At 44.3% G+C, this 20235-nt stretch overlaps 1 protein-coding gene across 1 annotated transcript in view; it reads right to left on the reverse strand.

Moving 5' to 3' along the window:
- The window catches only part of CLUL1 (clusterin like 1), a 47174-nt gene that overhangs the window by 14191 nt on the left and 12748 nt on the right, over positions 1 to 20235 (reverse strand). The window contains exons 4-6 of the mRNA XM_089678572.1: positions 9568 to 9741; positions 7161 to 7590; positions 4425 to 4544 (exon numbers count right to left, since the gene is read on the reverse strand). Of these exons, the coding sequence (XP_089534698.1) occupies positions 4425 to 4544; positions 7161 to 7590; positions 9568 to 9741 (724 nt within the window). The remainder of the gene's footprint in view (positions 1 to 4424; positions 4545 to 7160; positions 7591 to 9567; positions 9742 to 20235) is intronic.

Raw genomic sequence — 20235 nt, forward strand, 5'->3', positions numbered from 1 at the left:
TGAGCACACAGTCCTGTGTTTCACCAGTGTTGATGGTGATGGTGGTGGAGCAGGTGTAGCCTGACCTGACATACTGAGGTCTGCTTGTGAAAAAGTTCAATATCCAGTTCCAAACGGAGGTGCTGATGCCAAAATCTCCAAGTTTAATGGTTAGCTTGGAGGGTATCACTGTATTAAATGCTGAACTGAAGTCAGCAAACAGTATTCTTGCATATGCGCTGTTATTGTCCAAATGTGTGAGCACAGAGTGCACTGCTATAGAGACTGCATCCTCTATGCTCCTATTGCTATGATATGCAAATTGGTAGGGATCCAATGTAGATGGAAGGCTATCCTTCAGGTGTGCCGGGACCAATCGCTCAAAGCACTTCATAACTATGGATGTGAGTGCTACAGGGCGATAGTCATTTAGGCACTTCGGGGTGGAGTTTTTTGGCATTGGCACAATGCAAGTCGATTTTAAGCATGTAGGCACAGCTGCTTGGGCAAGAGACAGGTTGAAAATGTCTGTAAAACACTCAGCGAGCTTACCAGCACATGCCCTAAGCACGTATCCAGGGATGCAATGCAGGTAGATTTTAAGCATGTAGGCACAGCGGCTTGGGCAGGAGACAGGTTGAAAATGTCTGTAAAAACCTCAGCGAGCAGACCAGCACATGCCCTGTGGGTCCTTGGGCCTGCCCTGAAGTCTAGGGGGAGGATGTGTGGCCTTTTGGTTCCTTCCTCCCCTGATCCCTAGGGGGTTTTCTCTTCGGGAGAGCCCCCTGACCAAGTACTGGGTGTCCGGCTCTGGCTGGACACAAGGAACAGTGGTCCACCAGGCCTTTTGGCCAGGAGGACCAAATGGGAACCTTGTCCCTGTCAGGAGCTTCGTGCCCCGGGGGATCAGGGTAGTGGTCCAGCCCCTTTAGGGGTAGGACAAAAGCACACCCCTAAGTGCACTTTTTTGTGTGGTGTTCGCACTTGCACTTTTTTTGTGATCACTTACGGGTTTTTCGTTCTAGTTTGCACGTTTGCGGACTTAAAAAAAAAAAATCTGTGGAAGTGAGTATGAGGGGCTGGTGGTCTGCAGAGAGTGATCTTGATTGCTGTTTCCTTGTTATCCCAGTCAAAGCGAGCATAAAAGTAATTTAGCTCGTTGAGGAAAGAGACACCTGTGGCTGTCAGGATGGAGTTATTAGGCTTGTAATCAGTGATGGCCTGAATACCCTGCCACATATGTTGGGAGTCAGAGTTAGAGAAGTATTCCTCTACCTTCAGCTTGTAAGTGGTGCTTGGCCCTTTTAATTATTCTCCTCAGAGTAAACTTGCTCTAGATGTACTATAGGCCTGTGCATCACCGGATCTAAAGGCAGTGTCATGAAGCCTCAACAGGAGCCACACCTCCTTATTCATCCATGGCCTCTGATTTGGGTACGTGGTTATCTGTTTGTGTTGTGACACTGTCAATAATGATGCTGATATAGTCCAGCACAGAGGAGGTATAGGTGTTAATATCCGTATGAGAGCCACAGGTAGCCTGAGAGGCAAATATACTCCAGTCTGTGTGTTGAAACATATCCTGAAGTATGGAGTCTGTCCCCGCTGTTGACACATTAATGATCTTCACTTATGGTTTCACCCTTCGGATAAGTGGTAAGTACTTGGGTATGCAAACCAAGGAGCAATGGTCTGACTGTCCCAAATGGGGGAGGGGGAGTCACAATGTAGTCTTCTGATATGTTTATATAAACATGGTCCAAAGTTGTGTTCCCTCTTTGTGTAGCAGGAAACACGCAGGTGAAATTTGGGGAGCACTGTCTAAGTTTGAGTGATTAAAATCACCTGAAACAATAAATGCAAGTCTCCGGTTATGCAGTCTGTTTGCTAATAGCTGCATGCAATTCATTCATAACTAGCTTAGCATTAACGTCTGGGGGAATATAAACTGTGGTTATAATGGTGGACATAAATTCTCTAGGCAGATAAAAAGACCTACACTTTACCATGAGTCCATACACCAAGCTTTGTTAACATAAATGCACAGTCCTCCGCCTCTAGCCGTACCAGAGTCATCTGCCGTCCTATCAGTCCAGAACGTACAACGTTCGGCTAGCTCAATAGCATTGTCAGGTACGCCACCAAGTAACCATGTTTCAGTGAAAATCTTGACATGCAGTCCATAAGTCTCTTACTGTTAGTGATATGGAGCCATAATTTGTCCATCTTATTCCCCATTGACCGTACATTAGACATTAAACACTCTAAACCATTTCAGCCAAGGAAGCTGCCATCTTAGCCTGTTTGATCTGCAACTGCCATGATGCTGCACATGTGATCAGTTGACACCAACCATTTGATGGTTTGACAGTTTGACTGAGAACACAAACAAATGTGACAGCATTCCCAACATTCTGGGAATGAAACTGTTTTTGAAACCGTTAAATTGTTGGATTTAGTTCTGCTTTAAGAAGTAATGCTACTTATTCAGAGCACACTGATAGAGCCAAAATGTGAGTAAAACAGAAACTAATTAATAGAAAATTGGGATTTTTAAAACACCATAGATGATACAAAACTCCATATAATAAAATCCACAATATTTATGTTTAAAAAAAGGAATGAAATATAAAATCATATTCTAGATAATGGAGTAACCTCATGGGTATGCAGGGGTCAACTTTTTATCCCTTAGTGCTTTTAACAAAAATGTATATTTTATTCTTTTTGTTTTTGAATAAATATTATGGATTTTATTATATGGGTTTTGTTTCATCTATGGTGCTTTAAAAATCCAAATTTTCAATTAATTAGTTTGGCTGTCAAACAGGGCCCACTTTACATCCAGAATGTGAAAACTTAAGAGTACTGGTCTGTGTTGTCCCCTTCAAGAGCACATTGGGACTGCTCTGTGCTGGAGATGGGAGGAAAACGTTAGCCTCCTTTTTGGGAGAAGGGTGTTATAGGGATGCCTAATTGAACTATGTGAACATTGGGCTGACATTTGAAACTGTAATTTTGGAAGAAATAAAGTGTACGACTGAAGAAACGGCAACTTTTGTCTGATGTTGGATTTTGCAAACTTTATTTTACTCATATAAAGAATGCACCTTCCTTTGAGAGGCCTTTTCCTATGGATATTGATTTATTTATTGGGGGAGTTCTCTTGATGGAAGAACTTGTGTAAGGAGTCAAGAGGAAAGACACCTGTGAAGAGTTTTGGGCTGTTTAGGGCTGCTGCCAGATTGGATCCTGTGCAGTGTCCCAGAGGAGGTGCTTATTGTCTGGGTGATTACCTTCACATCCACTGGTGTCAAACTGTTTTGTGTGAGACTTTAGGTCCTGGTGTCCAGGATCTTGGAGAGCCCCAGAAAGATTAACGCTAAGCCATTGTGTGGTCCTGGGGTTGAAGCTTCCCCAGTTGCTTGTGTGGACAAAATAACCTGATGCTCAGGTGGCAGATCTCAGACTGCCCTGAACTGGAAAGAACAGGTCATGTGTGCCTCAAGGAGTTAACTGCTTTATGTAACCCTGTGTCATATGCTTTCTTCATAATAGTGCTTTTGTGTGTTTTGACACATATATAGCTGATACACACATGGGTAATCCCACTGTACATCCTTGTAGATATCACATTTTGCAGATGAATGGGGGCCTGTCTGGAAATTTTTTTCCTAACTTTCATGCAGGTACTTTTGTCTAAATAGTGATACTAGTAAAATATGATTTAAAAAACATGGGGAATGAAATGTACATTGATAATGCACTGTGACTTGTAGGGTGTACCGCTAGAACTTTCCGTAATCTTAGACTATCAACAGGGGCGGACTGACAAATCATGGGGCCCCCGGGCAATAGGGGATCATGGGGCCCCTCTGTCCTTGCCCAAACTCAAAAAAGCCTATGAAAAAGGTACCAGGGGCATCTCATGGGGCCCCCTACTGACCCCGGGCCCTCGTGCAGTGCCCGAGTTTCCAAATGGTTGGTCTGCTCCTGACTATCGATCATGTGTATAAACTAAATGTGTAGATTAAGGGTCCATGCACATTGGTTTAAAAAAACACCAGTGCTCTTGGCACAAAAAAACGCTAATTTTGAGAGTTTTTTATACTAGCATTTAGGAATGTTTAGCAATTTTTTCTGCCAGAATACCATTCTCAAAAATGCAAAACAGAAGGGGTTGAGCTTAAAGTATGTCTCTAAACAACCTAACCTGCATGAATACATGGAATAACAGTTGCTTCTACAGACAAAACGCTAAACTCCTCTAGGAGCAGAGTTTTTTTAAGCCAGAGTGCATGGACCTTTAAAGTAGATGTACACAGGTGTTTCTGGACCTCCTTTTACACAACTAGTCACAAACTTAATATAAGATACATCCTTCAATATAATGCTTACAATGACAAACACAACACAAACACACACTGCCCATTAAGTGACTGTACCTTTTGTCACAGTTTCAAAACATAGCTGACACCTTTCTTGAAATAGTGAACATTCAGTAGCATTTTGAAGTTGGTTGCATTTTGCATTCTCTGGTGTGGGTTTCAAATTAGCAGGAACCTCTGCAAATCAATAAAACCTTTAATGAGAGCAACATTGAAAATGTATATATTCAGAAGCACAGCCAAACAAAAATGATCTTTTAGGCATTTTTCACACAAAGCCTATACTCACCGATCCTTCAATCTTCAGGAAAATGAAGCTCCCCCACGTCCGGTGGTGGACTGTTCCTGCCATCCTCACGACCAGAGCTGGTCTATGGACATGATAACTTCAGGAATAGTCCACCAAACAATGCCACTAGACCAGGGGTGGGCAAACTTTTTGACTTGAGGGCCGCAATGGGTTCATATATTGGACCCGGGGGCCGGACCAAGAGTAGATGAATGATGTGTATGTGTCATCCATAGTAAGTATAGTAATATTCCCCCATAGTAAGCATAGTAATTAATCCCCCATAGTAATTAATCCCCCATATAGTAATTCATCCCCCATATAGTAATTCATCCCCCATAGTAATTCATCCCCCATATAGTAATTCGTCCCCCATATAGTAATTCGTCCCCCATATAGTAATTCGTCCCCCATAGTAATTCATCCCCCCTATAGTAATTCATCCCCCATAGTAATTCATCCCCCATATAGTAATTCATCCCCCATAGTAATTCATCCCCCACATAGTAATTCATCCCCCACATAGTAATTCATCCCCCATATTAATTCATCCCCCATATTAATTCATCCCCCATATAGTAATTCATCCCCCATATAGTAAGTCCTCCATATAGTAATTCATTCCCCATATAGTAAGTCCTCCATATAGTAATTCATTCCCCATATAGTAAGTCCCCCATATAGTAATTCATTCCCCATATAGTAAGTCCTCCATATAGTAATTCATTCCCCATATAGTAAGTCCCCCATATAGTAATTCATTCCCCATATAGTAAGTCCTCCATATAGTAATTAATTCCCCATATAGTAAGTCCCCCATATAGTAATTCATCCCCCATATAGTAAGTCCTCCATATAGTAATTCATTCCCCATATAGTAAGTCCTCCATATAGTAATTCATTCCCCATATAGTAAGTCCCCCATATAGTAATTCATTCCCCATATAGTAAGTCCTCCATATAGTAATTAATTCCCCATATAGTAAGTCCCCCATATAGTAATTCATTCCCCATATAGTAAGTCCCCCCTATAGTAATTCATCCCCCATATAGTAAGTCCCCCATATAGTAAGTCCCCCCCGTGTCAATTCACTTACCTTTGGTCCGCGCGTTCCTCTCGTATTCCCGCGCCGTTCTGGTCTTCAGGGAGGACTGTGAGAGGAGTTCGTCACGCTGCCCCGCCTACATCCTGGCTGCCCCGCCTACATCCTGACAGCTGCAGAGTCCTGACGTCCGAGAGGAGGGAGGGGGGCGGCCATCCGAGAGGGGGGGCGGCCATCCGAGAGGAGAGGAGAGGAGGGAGGGGAGAGGAGGGAGGGGAGCGGGTGCCCGGCACACAGGAGAGCCGCATCTAAATTTGTAAAGAGCCGCGGCTTGCCGACCACTGGCCTTGCGGGAGCCTAGCTCCGCGGGCCGGATTAAAAGGTCCGCCGGGCAGTATACGGCCCGCGGGCCGTAGTTTGCCCATTGCTGCACTAGACCATAGGGGGCACAAGTGTCAGGGACTGGTCTTGCACTGGGAGGATCAGTGGATTAGGTGAGTATATCTCAGTTCTCCAATCCCAAAGACAAAAACAAGCAGTCAATCCATGTAGTGTGGGCACAGTCCCACTACATGGGGAAAAAAATTCCTAGTGTTCTTCTTTAAACAACGGAGACTTAAATAAGCATGTAGGTACTCTGGAAATATTTAAACAAACTCAATCTTTATGAGCCTTCTCTACCTTTGCTGAGGACTTTTCTACCAGAGAACGCTTATAACAAAATAGAAATTGCTAATGTGGATTATTTAGACATAGCTTAGTATGATTTCTGGTCTAGTTTGCCGAACATTATTATTTTCTGGATGAATGTAAGATGGTTACTCTTTCAGTTTATATTGATCTGCCATGTCATTACAAGTTACAGAGGCAGATAGGAGACTCATTTAGTGTAGCAGTAGAGATCATAAAGTTCCAGACAAATCATTTTAAAATTAAACTGTGGTTTAAAGGTTTGAAATGCAAATAACATGTTATTACTATAATAGCAATATTAAGACTCTCACTGAGAACAAGAGTAGAATGTATACCTAACAAACGTACTTGTTCAAACAATTAGTGAAAGGGCTGATACTGAGGTTCCTACACTTTGCATAAAATTCACACTTACAATCTCTGAAGTCATGCAAGTTGGCTGTTTAAGACCTATTATATCCTATCCTATCCTATCCTTTCCCATCCGCCAATATGTCCATATACATTGTAGTTACCAGAACAAAATGCATATATAAATCCTTTGTACATCTAGTTACAGACAAATGTATTGGTATGCCTATATACAAACACAGTAAAAATGTTCTGTAACATTAAAGCATGGGCAGCCTGCCCCATCAGACTTTGCCGCCATGGACTGAGCCCTGTGTAGCATTTCCTCATATTCTGATTTTGTTTCTTGGTTAAGTAACAATTGTATACAAATTTAATTTTTAATGTATCCAATACAGAGTATTAACATTGTTTTACCTTCCACTGGTATATACAAATCTTCGGAATCACTGCTGAGTTTCTTGAACATCATAACAAGAAAGTCGCTCATCACTTCAAAAAAAGTTTGTCCACATTCATATAAACCTTGAACAAAGCTAGAAAATTCCCAATGTTCAAAATTGTTGGAAATTATGACAGGGTCCTTCTCAGGCATAGTAGTGATGGTCTCTGGGCTATTAATATCCGAGAGAAAAAGTTTCTGAAATGACTGATCAAATGTCTTCTGGAAGTCTTTGAAAAATACAATGCTTTGATTAAAGATAACGCCAACTTCAAATATTAGCTGATTAAACATGCCCTCTGCCTGGCTCAGTTGGGTAGCCATGTAATATTCACCTGTAGTTTTTCCTTCAGTGCTTTCAGTATTTAGATTCACTGGTGGCCACTCTTTAAAGAGCTCATAGTCCTATTCAAAGAGAATACACCATTTGAATTACAGCTGTAAAAGAATTTTGTTCTACCTGATCAAAAGTCCTTAAAAATGTCAAATTCAGAATGTATCACTGTTATGCTAGCAATGTTCACAATCACATACGCTCGCCAGCCACTTTATTAGGTACACCTGTTCAATTGCTTAGTAACACAAATTGCTAATCAGCCAATCACATGACAGCAACTCAAAGCATTTAGGCATCTAGACATGATGAAGAGGACTTGCTGAAGTTCAAATCGAGCATCTTTTATTCACAGTTTGAATTTATAGACAGTTACTGTAAATTGTATCTGTAGCACAAACCTGTTATTTTTCATTTTTAACAGTGTATGAAGCAGTTATATTATTTGCTGGGTTTTTACTGTCTGTGTTCCCACTGGTGAGATTCATCCTGTCTACTTGTCCTGGCGACCATTTTCAGAAGATAGAAAGTAATTGGAATTCCAAAATTTGAAGGTTGACACTAGAACAATCTTCCAGTGGAGATGGTTGTTACAGAAGGAATATTTCCTCTTACTTGTTGTGCCTCCAAGACAGGAAGCAGGGGTGGACTGACCATTTGGAAACTCGGGCACTGCCCGAGGGCCCGGGGTCAGTAGGGGGCCCCATGAGATGCCCCTGGTACCTTTTTCATAGGCTTTTTTGAGTTTGGGCAAGGGCACAGGGGCCCCATGATCCCCTATTGCCCGGGGGCCCCATGAGTTATCAGTCCGCCCCTGACAGGAAGTAAAGAGAATTCTCTCCAATGTGATACAGACAGCAAATAAAATTGAAAGGGTTGTAACCTTTCTTTACTGTATCCAAAAAAAAAGTTTTGGTTCGTCCTCACCTGATTGCTGATGTCTGAACAAACTAATCAGGACAGATTAAACTCAGTAATCAGCTCAGTAAAAAGCATATATTCTATGTACATGCTTACAGCTAGTACTATTTGCCCCCCTGAGGATTTACTTCCCCTCCCTGACCAGGCCTTTTATTGCATTACGGCGCTGCGTTATTTTAACTGACAATTGTGTGGTCCCGCAACACTGCGCCCAAATGAAATTTACATCCTTTTTTTCCTACAAGTTGAGCTTTCTTTCATTAGTATTTGATCGCCTGTGCAGTTTTTTTTCGCGCTATAAAAAAAGAAAGACCGTCAATTTTGAGAAAAAAAACAATATTTTTTACTTTTTGCTATCAAACATGTCCAGTAAAAAATTTAAACAATCAAATTTCGTCATAAATTTAGACCAAAATGTATTCTGCTACATGTCTTTCCTAAAAAAAATCCCAATACATGTAAATTAATTGGTATATGTGAAAGTTATAGCATTTACAAATGGCAGTAGAGAAAATGTTTTTTTTTTATTTTTACTAGTAATGGCGGCGATCAGTGACTGTGGTGGAAATTCTGACACTGGGGGGAACTGACTTGGTGTCACTGACGACCAATACAGGGATCAGTGCTAAAAAAAAGCACTGACACTGTACTAATGGCACTGGGCAGGAAGGGGTTAACATGAGGGGTGATCAAAAGGTTAACTGTGTGCAGGGAGTGGTGTCTGTGTGCTTCACTGTAAGCACACTGCTTTGGATGGCTGTGCTGTGCACAGTCATCCAAAGCAGTGAGCCCAAGCTGACAGGGAGGAAAACTGTTAATAAACAAAACAGTCCTCCCCGTCAGAGATCCTTGGTAATCACCGGGCACCGGCGAGTAATCACTGTCCGGGACCTGGTGATTGACAGTCGCTGCCGCGAATGGCGGAGCGGGTAGGGCACGTGTGCAACTTGCGCACGCCCCCCTACCTGGAAATGCAAAATCACATGTATATATACACATGATTTTGTGCACCCGTGCCACCCTGTAGCAGTATTTCTGCTATAGGGCAGTCGGGAAGCGGTTAACATATAAGTGCTTAAATAGCCATGGTTAAATACACAGTCTTTAAAATAACAATTTTATTTTACCTTGACGATAAATGCCTGTAAACCCTGCTGGGAACAGCTGTTTGTATAGAATGTTATGCAGGACTGTTCAAGGCAAACTTGACATCCATCCCACTGAGTTTTCAGCAATTGTTTGCATTGCATTTCTACTTCGCTCAGCTTTTCGCTGATGTCCTGAAAGAGCCTGACAGCTTCCTGTGCAAAAATATGGCACATTATTCAGAGCATATCTATTATCAATCAGACATAAAACATGATAACATTATATTATAAGATGAGTTAACACTGTAATAGGTTCACTGTCTTAGAACCAATTATGCTCTAAGTGCTGGTTCACACTGATGCGGTGCAGGAAACCACATGTAATTCAGACAGAAATTGCACCGCATTCCTGTTCAAATCTCATGTGATTCTTTGCTGTGCGATTTGAGTCCATTCACTTTGTATGGCTCAAATTGCACAGCACCTTCACAGAAAAAAGTGCATATACATTTTTTTGCCGCACTGGCATTGGATCCAAGCAATCCAATTCAGCCAATAACACTGCGTTTTGCACCTGTTTTTAGGGTGTTGGTAACTTAACATGGACACAGCAGCAGTGCGATTGTAATGTGGTGCGGGAAACACACAGTATCATTACGGAGCAGTGCAAACTAGCAAGTAAAAAAAACGTAAAATGCAGCGCTATACAATATTACAGAACCAAAAATGCTAATGAATAAAGTGACAATACTCAAAGTGAAGGTGCTGAAATGGCGCTAAAGTGAATAATATTGCACGGGTGTCCTACAGAATATCAGCAAGTGAGTGATATTTGCAGATAAATATAAAGCAAACCAGCAAGTGTCAAGGGGATCTGGCTCCTTTTTCCATCTGCTCTGTTCCTGCCCACCTAAATACAGTAGGCTTAGAGTGGAGTTCCACCTAAAAAAATTAAATAAATAAAACTCAGCAGCTACAAAAACTGTAGCTGCTGACTTTTAAAATACAGCCACTTACCTGTCCCTTGGTCCAGTGGTGTCCTTACCACTGCTGGTTTCACCGACCGTCTTCTCACCCTGGCAACGGCATCTTCAATGTGGGCACCCGGCTGTGACAACGTGCACCTTCACAGCCGGGCACCCACTGTGCATGCCCGAGAAACGCTGCGCTTTGTGAATGGCCCGTAGTCTTCTGGGACCTGTCACATGTCCTAGAAGACTACAGGGAGGGAGGGGGGAGGACAACTTCCGCTTCCGATCACCTAGGCAATCGCAGCGGAAGTGGGTGCAGTTACCTGTCAAATTCGGGTACCCGCTCCCCAAAGGTGCCAAGCCTTAATAGGGAGCGGGGGACAAAGGCTTAAAGCAGAACTTCTCCTTTTGGGTGGAGCTCCGCTTTAATGAAAGCTAATTATATCTTTCAGCATGATGTCTTGGGTTCCCCGGTACAAATAGACCCTCAGCTACACCTGCTGGATCCTCCTGACTCTTATGAATTAAACATTTTTGTGCACACTTTTGAGGTATTGTCTGCTGCCAAGATGATGATAACTAAGCTATGTATTCAAGCTGTGGTTCCAACCTTACAACAAGCAAAGATTAATAAAATGCTCCCACATAAGAAACCAATCTATGACTACAGGGGTTGCCCGAAAAAGAATCAGAAAACGTTGACATGCTGTCCATTACTTTCATTGGCTCTTGTGTATTTACTGTAAGGTCCAATGTTACTCAGGCTGCAGTGCCACATTTGTGATCTATTATGTATGTGGACATGCTACTAACTTAAAGGGGTCGTAAAGGCTCAAGGTTTTTAACCTTCATGCATTCTATGCATGAAGGTAAAAACCCTGTGTGCAGCAGTGCCCCCAGCCCCCTCAATACTTACCTGAGTCCCATCGAGATCCAGCAATGTGCATGACAGCCTCAGCTGTACCGGGTCTCTGCCTCCTCATTGGCTGACACAGTAAACGGGAGCCATTGGCTCCCACTAATGTCAATCACAGCCAGTCAGCCAATGAGGACAGAGATGGGGTGGGGCCAAGCAACGGCTCCGTGTGTGAATGGACACATGGAGTAGCAGGTGCCCCCATAGCAAGCTGCTTGCTGTGGGGGCACCCAACAGAAAGGAGGAGCCAGGCTGCTCTGGGCAAAACCACTACACAGAGAAGGTAAGTATAGACGTCTTTTATATTACAACAAAAAAAAAATGAACCTTTAGTATCGCTTTAAAAAAAATCTCTATGTTTGAGACAGCACACAGCACTTTGGTTTTCATAGTTTCTCAACTGAATAAACTCTACATAAAGATAAATTTTACGGGCTTTGCTATATTAATTTGCAATTACTCCTGATTCAAACAGTCTGATTACTCATTTCATTTGTCTTCAGCAATTTGATAACTTGCCAATTGTCTGTATAATATATTCCTTCTGTGTATGAATATTACAGACATCATATTTATTTCTTTTGACTGAATATGTACAACGTAGGTGCATGTTTTTGTCAGTATTTATGACGTTAGTTTATGCCCATTTCAATACTAATAAAAATGCTTTGGATGAAAAAAAAACATTGTAATTAGCTCAGTTGTGAATAAAAACTGTTGGATTATGCCTTTATTTACTGTATATTGTACTTGCTCTGATGAAAAGTGTAGCCCAGCCAGCAGTGCCTGTACCTACAGCCACAGGGCCCTGAGCTACTCACAGGGCCACACACACTGTTGTGCCACTGCCATTTCTTCCTCTTTTCTGTCATGATCAGACTACGTGGCTATGAAGGAAGACAGGGAAGGAATTGCAGTAGGCTGCAGGTGCAGCCAAATTCCACCCTTGCTGAAATGCATGTAAAGCCCTCCAGGTTAGCTAGATAGCTGTTTGTTTCTTTTTAATTTTTTAGACAGAGGCTGAGTATCAGCCTGGGGAAGAGTCAGCCCGTGAGTGAAGCAGGAGTTCACCTCAGGGCAGGCTGGGAGGCTCTAACAGGTCAGGGCTTCTGGAGCCCTCCCACCCTTCGAGAAACTTAGAGAAATTTCTTGAAGAAGGGGGGGGGAGGGGAGGAGGCCCAGGAATGTATGTTTGAGAGACCCAGGCCAATCCCCTGGCAGGAGGCTGGGCATGGTGTCCAGGGCAACCCTCAAAAATGGCAGAACCTGTGCAGAGTCAGGAGAGTGTTTGGTGGAAGATGGAGTCAGGAGCAGGGGCATTCCTAGGGTTGGTGTCACCTGGTGCCAGAACACTTGGTGACACCGCCTCCGACGATCCCCGCAGGGTGGATCGGATCTGCGGATTGAGCATAATGGATTGGAGTCCGATCCATTATCCTCCCCAATCCTCAAATCTGATCCATCCTGTGGGGATCATCGGCTTGCAACCTATAGGGGGATAACTGATCTCTCCACGAGCTCCACAAAAAGGTACGTTTTAAAGCAAGCCCCCCCCCTCTCTCCCCCCTTTCTCTTTCTCTGCCTTCTCCCTTTTCTCCTCTCTCCCCTCTCTATCTCTCTGCCCTCTCTCTCTCTCTGCCCTCTCTCTCTCTCTTCCCTCTCTCTCTCTCTCTCTGCCCCCCTCTCTCTTCTCCTCTCTCTCTTCCCTCTCTCTCCCCCCCCTCTCTCTCTCTGCCCTCTTTCTCCCCCCTCTTTCTGCTCTCTTTCTCCATCCCCCCTCTCTCTCTCTGCCCTCTTTCTCCATCCCCCCTCTCTCTCTGCCCTCTTTCTCCATCCCCCCTCTCTCTCTGCCCTCTTTCTCCCCCCTCTCTCTCTGCCCTCTTTCTCCCCCCTCTCTCTCTCCCCCTACCTACTACATGAAGCTGCAGTGCTGTCACCAGGGTCCAGGGATTACACACTGACCTGCTGCATACTCTGCCCGTCCCTCCAGCTCTCCGACTTCAGCACCCATGGCAGGGATGTGGACCCGCCCCTCTGCTGAAACTCCGAGGAGGAGAGGTGTCCGAAGTGCCTGCCTCACTGTCCATCCCCTCAATGCTTGCTTATTTTAGCAGAAGCACATACAGGGATGGACTGAGCCTCTCATGGGGCCCTGTAGTGACCCCGGGCCCTCGGGTAGTGCCCGAATGGTCAGTCTGCCCCTGGTGGGGCGGGTCCGGTGTCACCCCGTGCAAAAGGTGTCACCACGTGCGGCGCGCACCCCCCGCACCTGCCTAGGGACGCCCCTGGTGAGGAGCTGGAGTGTGAAGCCTGTAAGGGGGCCTGGGGAGTGGGCCTATCTACAGGCAGGTACTGGAGAAGAGGATCTCCACTGTACCACAGTCTCCAAGGGAGGACAATCCTGAGTAGCAAGGAAGGAGCCAGATCAGCAAAAGGCCTGAAGGCAGTAACCAACCCATTAAGCTATCAGGAAGGACAGTGTGAGTACTCTTACACCCCCTGGCTCACATAAGGGGAGAGGGCAGTCAGTTGAAAAACCCAACTAGCTTCTCATCTGGAGCTGCTGTGGGTCCAGTTTCTGGGCCCCCTTGCTCAGGGAATACCCTCAGTGCAGCTGGGTGAAGAGGAGGATTCACCTGGGGTCTGAGGAGGTATACCAGAGCTGGTACACCAGTAGGAGGTACACCAGAGAATGCTCCTAAAGGAGAGACTATTTTTGTCCACATCTGTACATATTTGTTAAGGAGTTTCTCCTCAAGTTTGCAGTTTCCTTGGGCATCCCATACACCCCTCATCCTCATCCAGATTCTAAACCCCTTAATAGAATAACAAAACCAAGCTCAATGACTGTTTACTGACTCTGAGTGCAACGTGTGGAAGAAAATGTATGTTGCCTGGCTGTGCAGAGCTGTAGTGCTACAGTACATGCAGAAAGAGGGGACATGTCATTGGCTACAGCCAGAGGAGGAGAAACAAAAAAAGCTGGAATATGTAAATATAGGGGCTGCAGGGTTATGTAGTCCCCTAAAAGAAGACCGTGAATAGAGAAAGGTTGTGTGGGACTTCAAGTGCCAGGGGTAATGTGCAACTGTGGGGGAGGGATAGGACTGGAAAGCTGGGTTTTGAAAAGTCTCACTTAGAGAGCTATGAAGGATTGCTATGTTGTGGGAAGCTGTTGTGAGTAGTTCTGCTGTGAGTGTTGCTGCAGGGGGACTGAAGTATGGCACCTGCTCAGAGATTGCTGCTGCCAGAGGGACCTCTGTGTGAGTACAGAGCATCATATGCAGAAACAAAGGGATCCAAAATGCAATGGGCAGAGAAGCGCATGCTATGATTGGAGAGAGACAGTTTTCGCATTCCCCTGCCTGTGTGGGACTGCGCTGAAAGTGCTGGTGTTCATATGTGTTGCTGTGGGATCCCAATGCTCTTCATGCTGAAAGAGAGAATGTCTGTATCAAGAATGTCTACTGTTTCATCTGAGGTGGCTGTTAGTGTGTGTAGGACTGCCATCATCACCTTCAAAAACATCCAAGAGACTGTCTGAACCTTCTATCCAGTAGCACTGTTCCAGACACCCCAGGAGCAGGAGGAATGCTCATGATGGACTCATTGATTAAAGGCCTTTGGTCACCATCTTAATTACATTCCTGCTTAAAGGGATAGCGCTACCCCCTTTCTTGAACCCCCAGGGATTTGTTCTGAAAGTGTTTCCCCTTCTTGTTAAATTACAAAGTGCTCCAATTTAGACTTTGGGCTTCAACGCCAGCCACCAACAGACACTTACCACTGACCATTTGGATGGTGAGAAGGAGGGGCTGTGTTTTATAGTCTCAGTCAGAGAATCTGTGGCCTACAATCCTCCTTGAGTGGGAAGAAGTATGTGGAAGTGTAGCTTGCAGTGTCTGCAGTTTAACTATGTTGTTTATACAGTAATAAATATATGACAGGTGAACACTAAAGGTAGGAGAGGAAGTTGAATAAGAAAACCGTGCTTTGTAAAATTTGCCCATCTGATGAATACCCATCACCTTTTGTCCTTATATTGATTGCTCTGCACAATCCAAGTTCAAGTATAATTCTAATGATATAAAAACCCTAATAGAGAAAAAACTAATGGGGCTGTTATGATCCGCCAGGTGGTGCCTCAGGCTGCCAACTGACAGACCTACTCAGAGCGTGGGGTCTAAGCCCGGGCTGTGCTTTCACCAGAGCCCCTGATGGTGGGGATGGACTTGAAACAGTCCCGGGCCAGGTCACGACCTCCGAGCAGGCCCGCCAGTGGCTGAGGAGACCCTTGGGGACAGGTACCGGGAGAGCCAGATATGAAGAGGATGGCGGCCCCAGCAGGGTAGTAACGGATTGTGGGCCCGTGGGGGTAAGCGGGGTACAGAATCGGTAGGCGAGAGTAGTCGGGTCACACGCAGGGTCAGCAGGGAAGTCAATCCGTAGAATGGTCAGGGCAATCCGGGTCAAACGCAGGAGCAGGCAGAATAGTCAGGACAATCCGGGTCAAAACGCAGGAGCAGGCAGAGTAGTCAGGACAATCCGGGTCAAACGCAGGAGCAGGCAGAATAATCAGGGTCAATCAGGGTCACAGGATAGGTGCAGGAACTCAGGATCACAGAAGACCTTGCGGCAATCTGTGACAGTGCAGGGCATCTTTAAATAGTGCGCCCTGCACTGTCATTGGCCGGCTAGGACGCGCCCCCGGCTGTCATTGGACGCCTGAGGCGCTCCCGCGGCTCCTACTGCGCATGCGCGGCGTCCTGTCATCTGCGGCTCGCCGGGACCTAGTGCCCGTGTCCCGGCGCGAGCCGCCGCCACCGCGCATGCGCGAGGGACGGAGCCGCGATCGCGGACCCTGGAGCCGTGGTCCCTGACAGGGGCTTTTAAAGCACCGTACCATATGAAAGTATAAAGATCTGTCAAGGTCCTACCTTTTCCCTGAGGTTATGTTACTCCATGTGCTGGCGTTCATCTTGGATTCTGCTGTGCATGGTGGGAATCCTTTTATGCCTTCAGGTCTCTGTGGTCCATCCCCCAGAGGGGTGTAGCTGATGACATATAAGCCTGTGGCCCGCACATGCTCTTTGCACTTGTGTCTTGTGTCTTTGTGTTGCTATTACTCTGTTCTGACTCTCGTGACTCTCCTGGTATCTGATTCGGCTTGTGACTTGACTATTCTTTGTATTCTCCTTTTATATGACCCTCTGTTGCTGAACCCGGCTCGTGACCTGTGATTCTCGTCTGCTGTCCTGTACTGTTTTGTCCTGTTGTTGTTGACCCGGCTTGTCTGACTACTCTTTTGTCTCTTCCACCAGCTACACGCCATTGGCGGTGGCCATTACCGCAGCTGAGGTGTCTCAGGGGCCGCGACCTGGTTCCTGGCTGCGTCAAGTCCATCCCCACCATCAGGGGCCCTGGTGAAGGGCAGCCTGGGACTTAGACTCCGCTCCCTGAGGGACTTCGGTCTGTGGGTGGTGGTTGTCGTCAGCCAGTGCGTTACATTGTTAGGCCTGCCTGTCCGTTCCTCGGCCCCTGCCCTGACAAGATGCACAGGGTTTTTATATCTTTTTGATTAAATAGGGGTGTGGCACCTATAAAACCAATATACAAGGACAGGTGAGATTATGTGTCTCTCCAGCTCCCATCCTATTCTTTATCTAACAATATAATTCTAAACTCTGACCTGAACAGAGTGAGTGAACCAAGCATGAGATTTACATCTATTTCTTTGGTTCATGTGTACTTCATAGAAAAAATGTGAGCCTGCAGTACATTTCCAAATGGTTTCTATAACCAGCATTTTCATTTACATTTTATTTATCCTTATTTTCAGCATTAATATGTAATGTCAGCTAAGAATGCTGAAATAGAATGTACACATATTTTTCATTCCTCACCCTAGGGCCGCTCAGAGTGAGGCCATCAGAGGGACATGCAGTAAGCCATACGCTGCCTCCTGCAGCGAGCAGATGTAGTGGATACATAAAAAGTAAAGTGGATCATGAGGACAGTATAGTTAATTGAATGTTTTTATTTTGTAAAATCTCAGTAGGAATGTTCCTGTTCCATGGCTGTTTACTTTAAACGTCTGCACTGGAACTATAATCAAACTGTGATAGTTTAAAGCAGTCCGCTGTGATACCTATTTAAATAGAAATGATTCCAAGAAAACCATGTTGAAAGACTCAAGCACGGCTTGGTAGAAGAAAGCTCACAAGTGCAATGTCAGCAAGTGAATAAACATTCCATTTCCTTTGACATTTACATACAAATAAGTAAAAATCTTGCTAGGATCAAGGGTTACACAACCACTAACTATGTGTACTTATTGGACTGCATGGCACATTTAGAAAGATATTTCAGTTGTTCATGTTATTGATACAAATTCCAGATAATAAAGTTCTAAATGTTTTACTAATTACAGTTAAGTTGCTCTTGCTCCTTATTAGCTTTTGTTCCTTTCAGAGCTCACATTTCACTCTAGAGCCCACACACGCAACATTTGTTCCTGACTTTCAAAAGTAATGACTTGTCACACAGAGGTGTACGGCACAAAGAGCCAACCTGATTAATGGGAATAAATATATTAAACGCTAACGTACATATGCTTTCTACATATATCAAGGACCATGCATAGGAGGACAAGGGGTCTATTGGGTGCAGTTGATATAAAGAAGACTAATTAATCTGCTAAAACACTTTAGTAAAATAAGATACAGAATCCCTTATCACAATTAAAAATAGAAATACATTTTTTCAGGATATGTTGGCAGTGTATGTTGCTGTAGAGATGTATCATAGAGCAAGGGCTATTTTACTCATGTTTGAAGTCCAATTCACAATTAATTGTCCCCATACATGTAATTATTCATCACTCATTTACTAAAATACATATCAATATGGATGGCTCATCACTTCCTCAAACTAATTCTATCTGAAGGTGGACTCAAATATCCCCCCCGCCCCTCCCCCATGCCCATGCCAGGGTGATAGGTGTAACCCTGGACTCTGAACTTTTCTTTTGGTCCCACATCCAATCGCTGTCTAAGTCTTGCCTCCTCAACCCTTACGTCTCCAAAAACATGTTATTTCTTGACCAATGACACCACACAGCTTCTGATTCACTCCCTGGTCATCTCTCACCTTGACTACTGCAACTCTCTACTCATTGGCTTGTGTTTACATAGGCTATCTAACTTCAGTCAATCATTAATGCTGTTGCCATACTCATCCACCTTGCCAACTATTCAGTGTTTTCTACAAAGTCAAGCAAGATCAAGCGCTGGGTGAAAATTAATAAGAATAAAAGGCTAGCTGCTGGCATAAAAGGTAACCTCTAAAAATTTCAAATAATGAACCATAAATAATAAATGCAGCGCTAACTGCCATATAGGATTAAATGAATGAATCTGGGTGAAAAAATCACATCTGTATATAAAATGACAATAAAGAACGTAAGATACAATAAATATAGTCCCTGAGCTATAAGGTGCAAGATAAAGCATGAAGCAGAATATCCGTGACTCCTGTGATGGTGGAAGTGAGTATAGATTGCACTAACCAGATAGAAGTGCTTGCGCATGGAGTATATAAGACCTACTCCTGGTTCTCTGGATATGGAACACCGGAATAGGTAGTGGTCATCTATACTGCAGCCACCAGGTGTCATACATCGGGGATCCATAGAAGGCCTCCGTAAATGCCAGTAACAGCCACCGGGGGGGTCATCCCAAACATCAGATATCAGATAGGCGGGAGTCAGGCAAACCTTCAAGAAGTTGGGGCCCCCATACAAAAAAAGAGCCCCAGACAAAGCCTCTGATAATGTAGTAGCCTTTAATAATGGTAATGCACATATATGAGAATAGCACTTACAAAGTATTCCAAAATGGCCACCGGCCGTCCTTAACAGGCCATGCGGTGTAGTAAACCAGTTGCGGGGCACCTTAGGGAGGTGACCCCCCCTGGTGGCTGTTACTGACATTTCCAGAGGCCTTCTATGGATCCCTGATGTATGAGACCTCGTGACACCCCGTGGCTGCAGTATAGATGACCACTACCTATTCTAGCGTTCCATATCCAGAGAACCAGGAGTAGGTCTTATATACTCCATGCGCAAGCACTTCTTCTATCTAGTTAGTGCAATCTATACTCACTTCCACCATCACAGGAGTCACGGATATTCTGCTTCATGCTTTATCTTGCACCTTATAGCTCATGGACTATATTTATTGTATCTTACGTTCTTTATTGTCATTTTATATACATATGTGATTTTTTTCACCCAGATTCATTCATTTAATCCTATATGGCAATTAGCGCTGTATTTCTTATTTATGATTCAGTGTTTTCTATTCCTCTCTGCTGATCCCTCCCTTGGCTTCTGCTCACCCAATGAATAAGATACCAACAACCTAAAAAGCCATCAACAACTCTGCTCCCAGCTACATCACTAACTTTATCTCAAAATACTAACCCAACTGTTTTTGGTCTTCCTATACCCTCCTGCTCTCTGGAGCTCCTTACCCCAATCTGTCCAACTATTTCTTAGTCTATCTATCTTTAGACGATTCCTGAAAGCCCATATTTTTTATAGCAGTCTATCCTGCTTTTAAATAATAAACTGTACTTTTATCTTCTCCAGTGGCTTACCCCCCCCCCCCCCCCCCACACACACACACAGTTATTACATAGTTACAGACAGTTAGTCTGGCTGAAAAAAGACAAAAGTACATCCAGTTCAACCAAAAAAAAAACTGTTACAATCCTATACCCACAATTGATCCGGAGAAAGGCAAAAAAACACAGCAAAGC

This window comes from Staurois parvus, unplaced genomic scaffold (genome assembly GCF_062004578.1).
Source record: "Staurois parvus isolate SC_StPar_1 unplaced genomic scaffold, SC_StPar_1.0 ptg000015l, whole genome shotgun sequence".
In the NCBI taxonomy this organism is placed as follows: Eukaryota; Metazoa; Chordata; class Amphibia; order Anura; family Ranidae; genus Staurois; species Staurois parvus.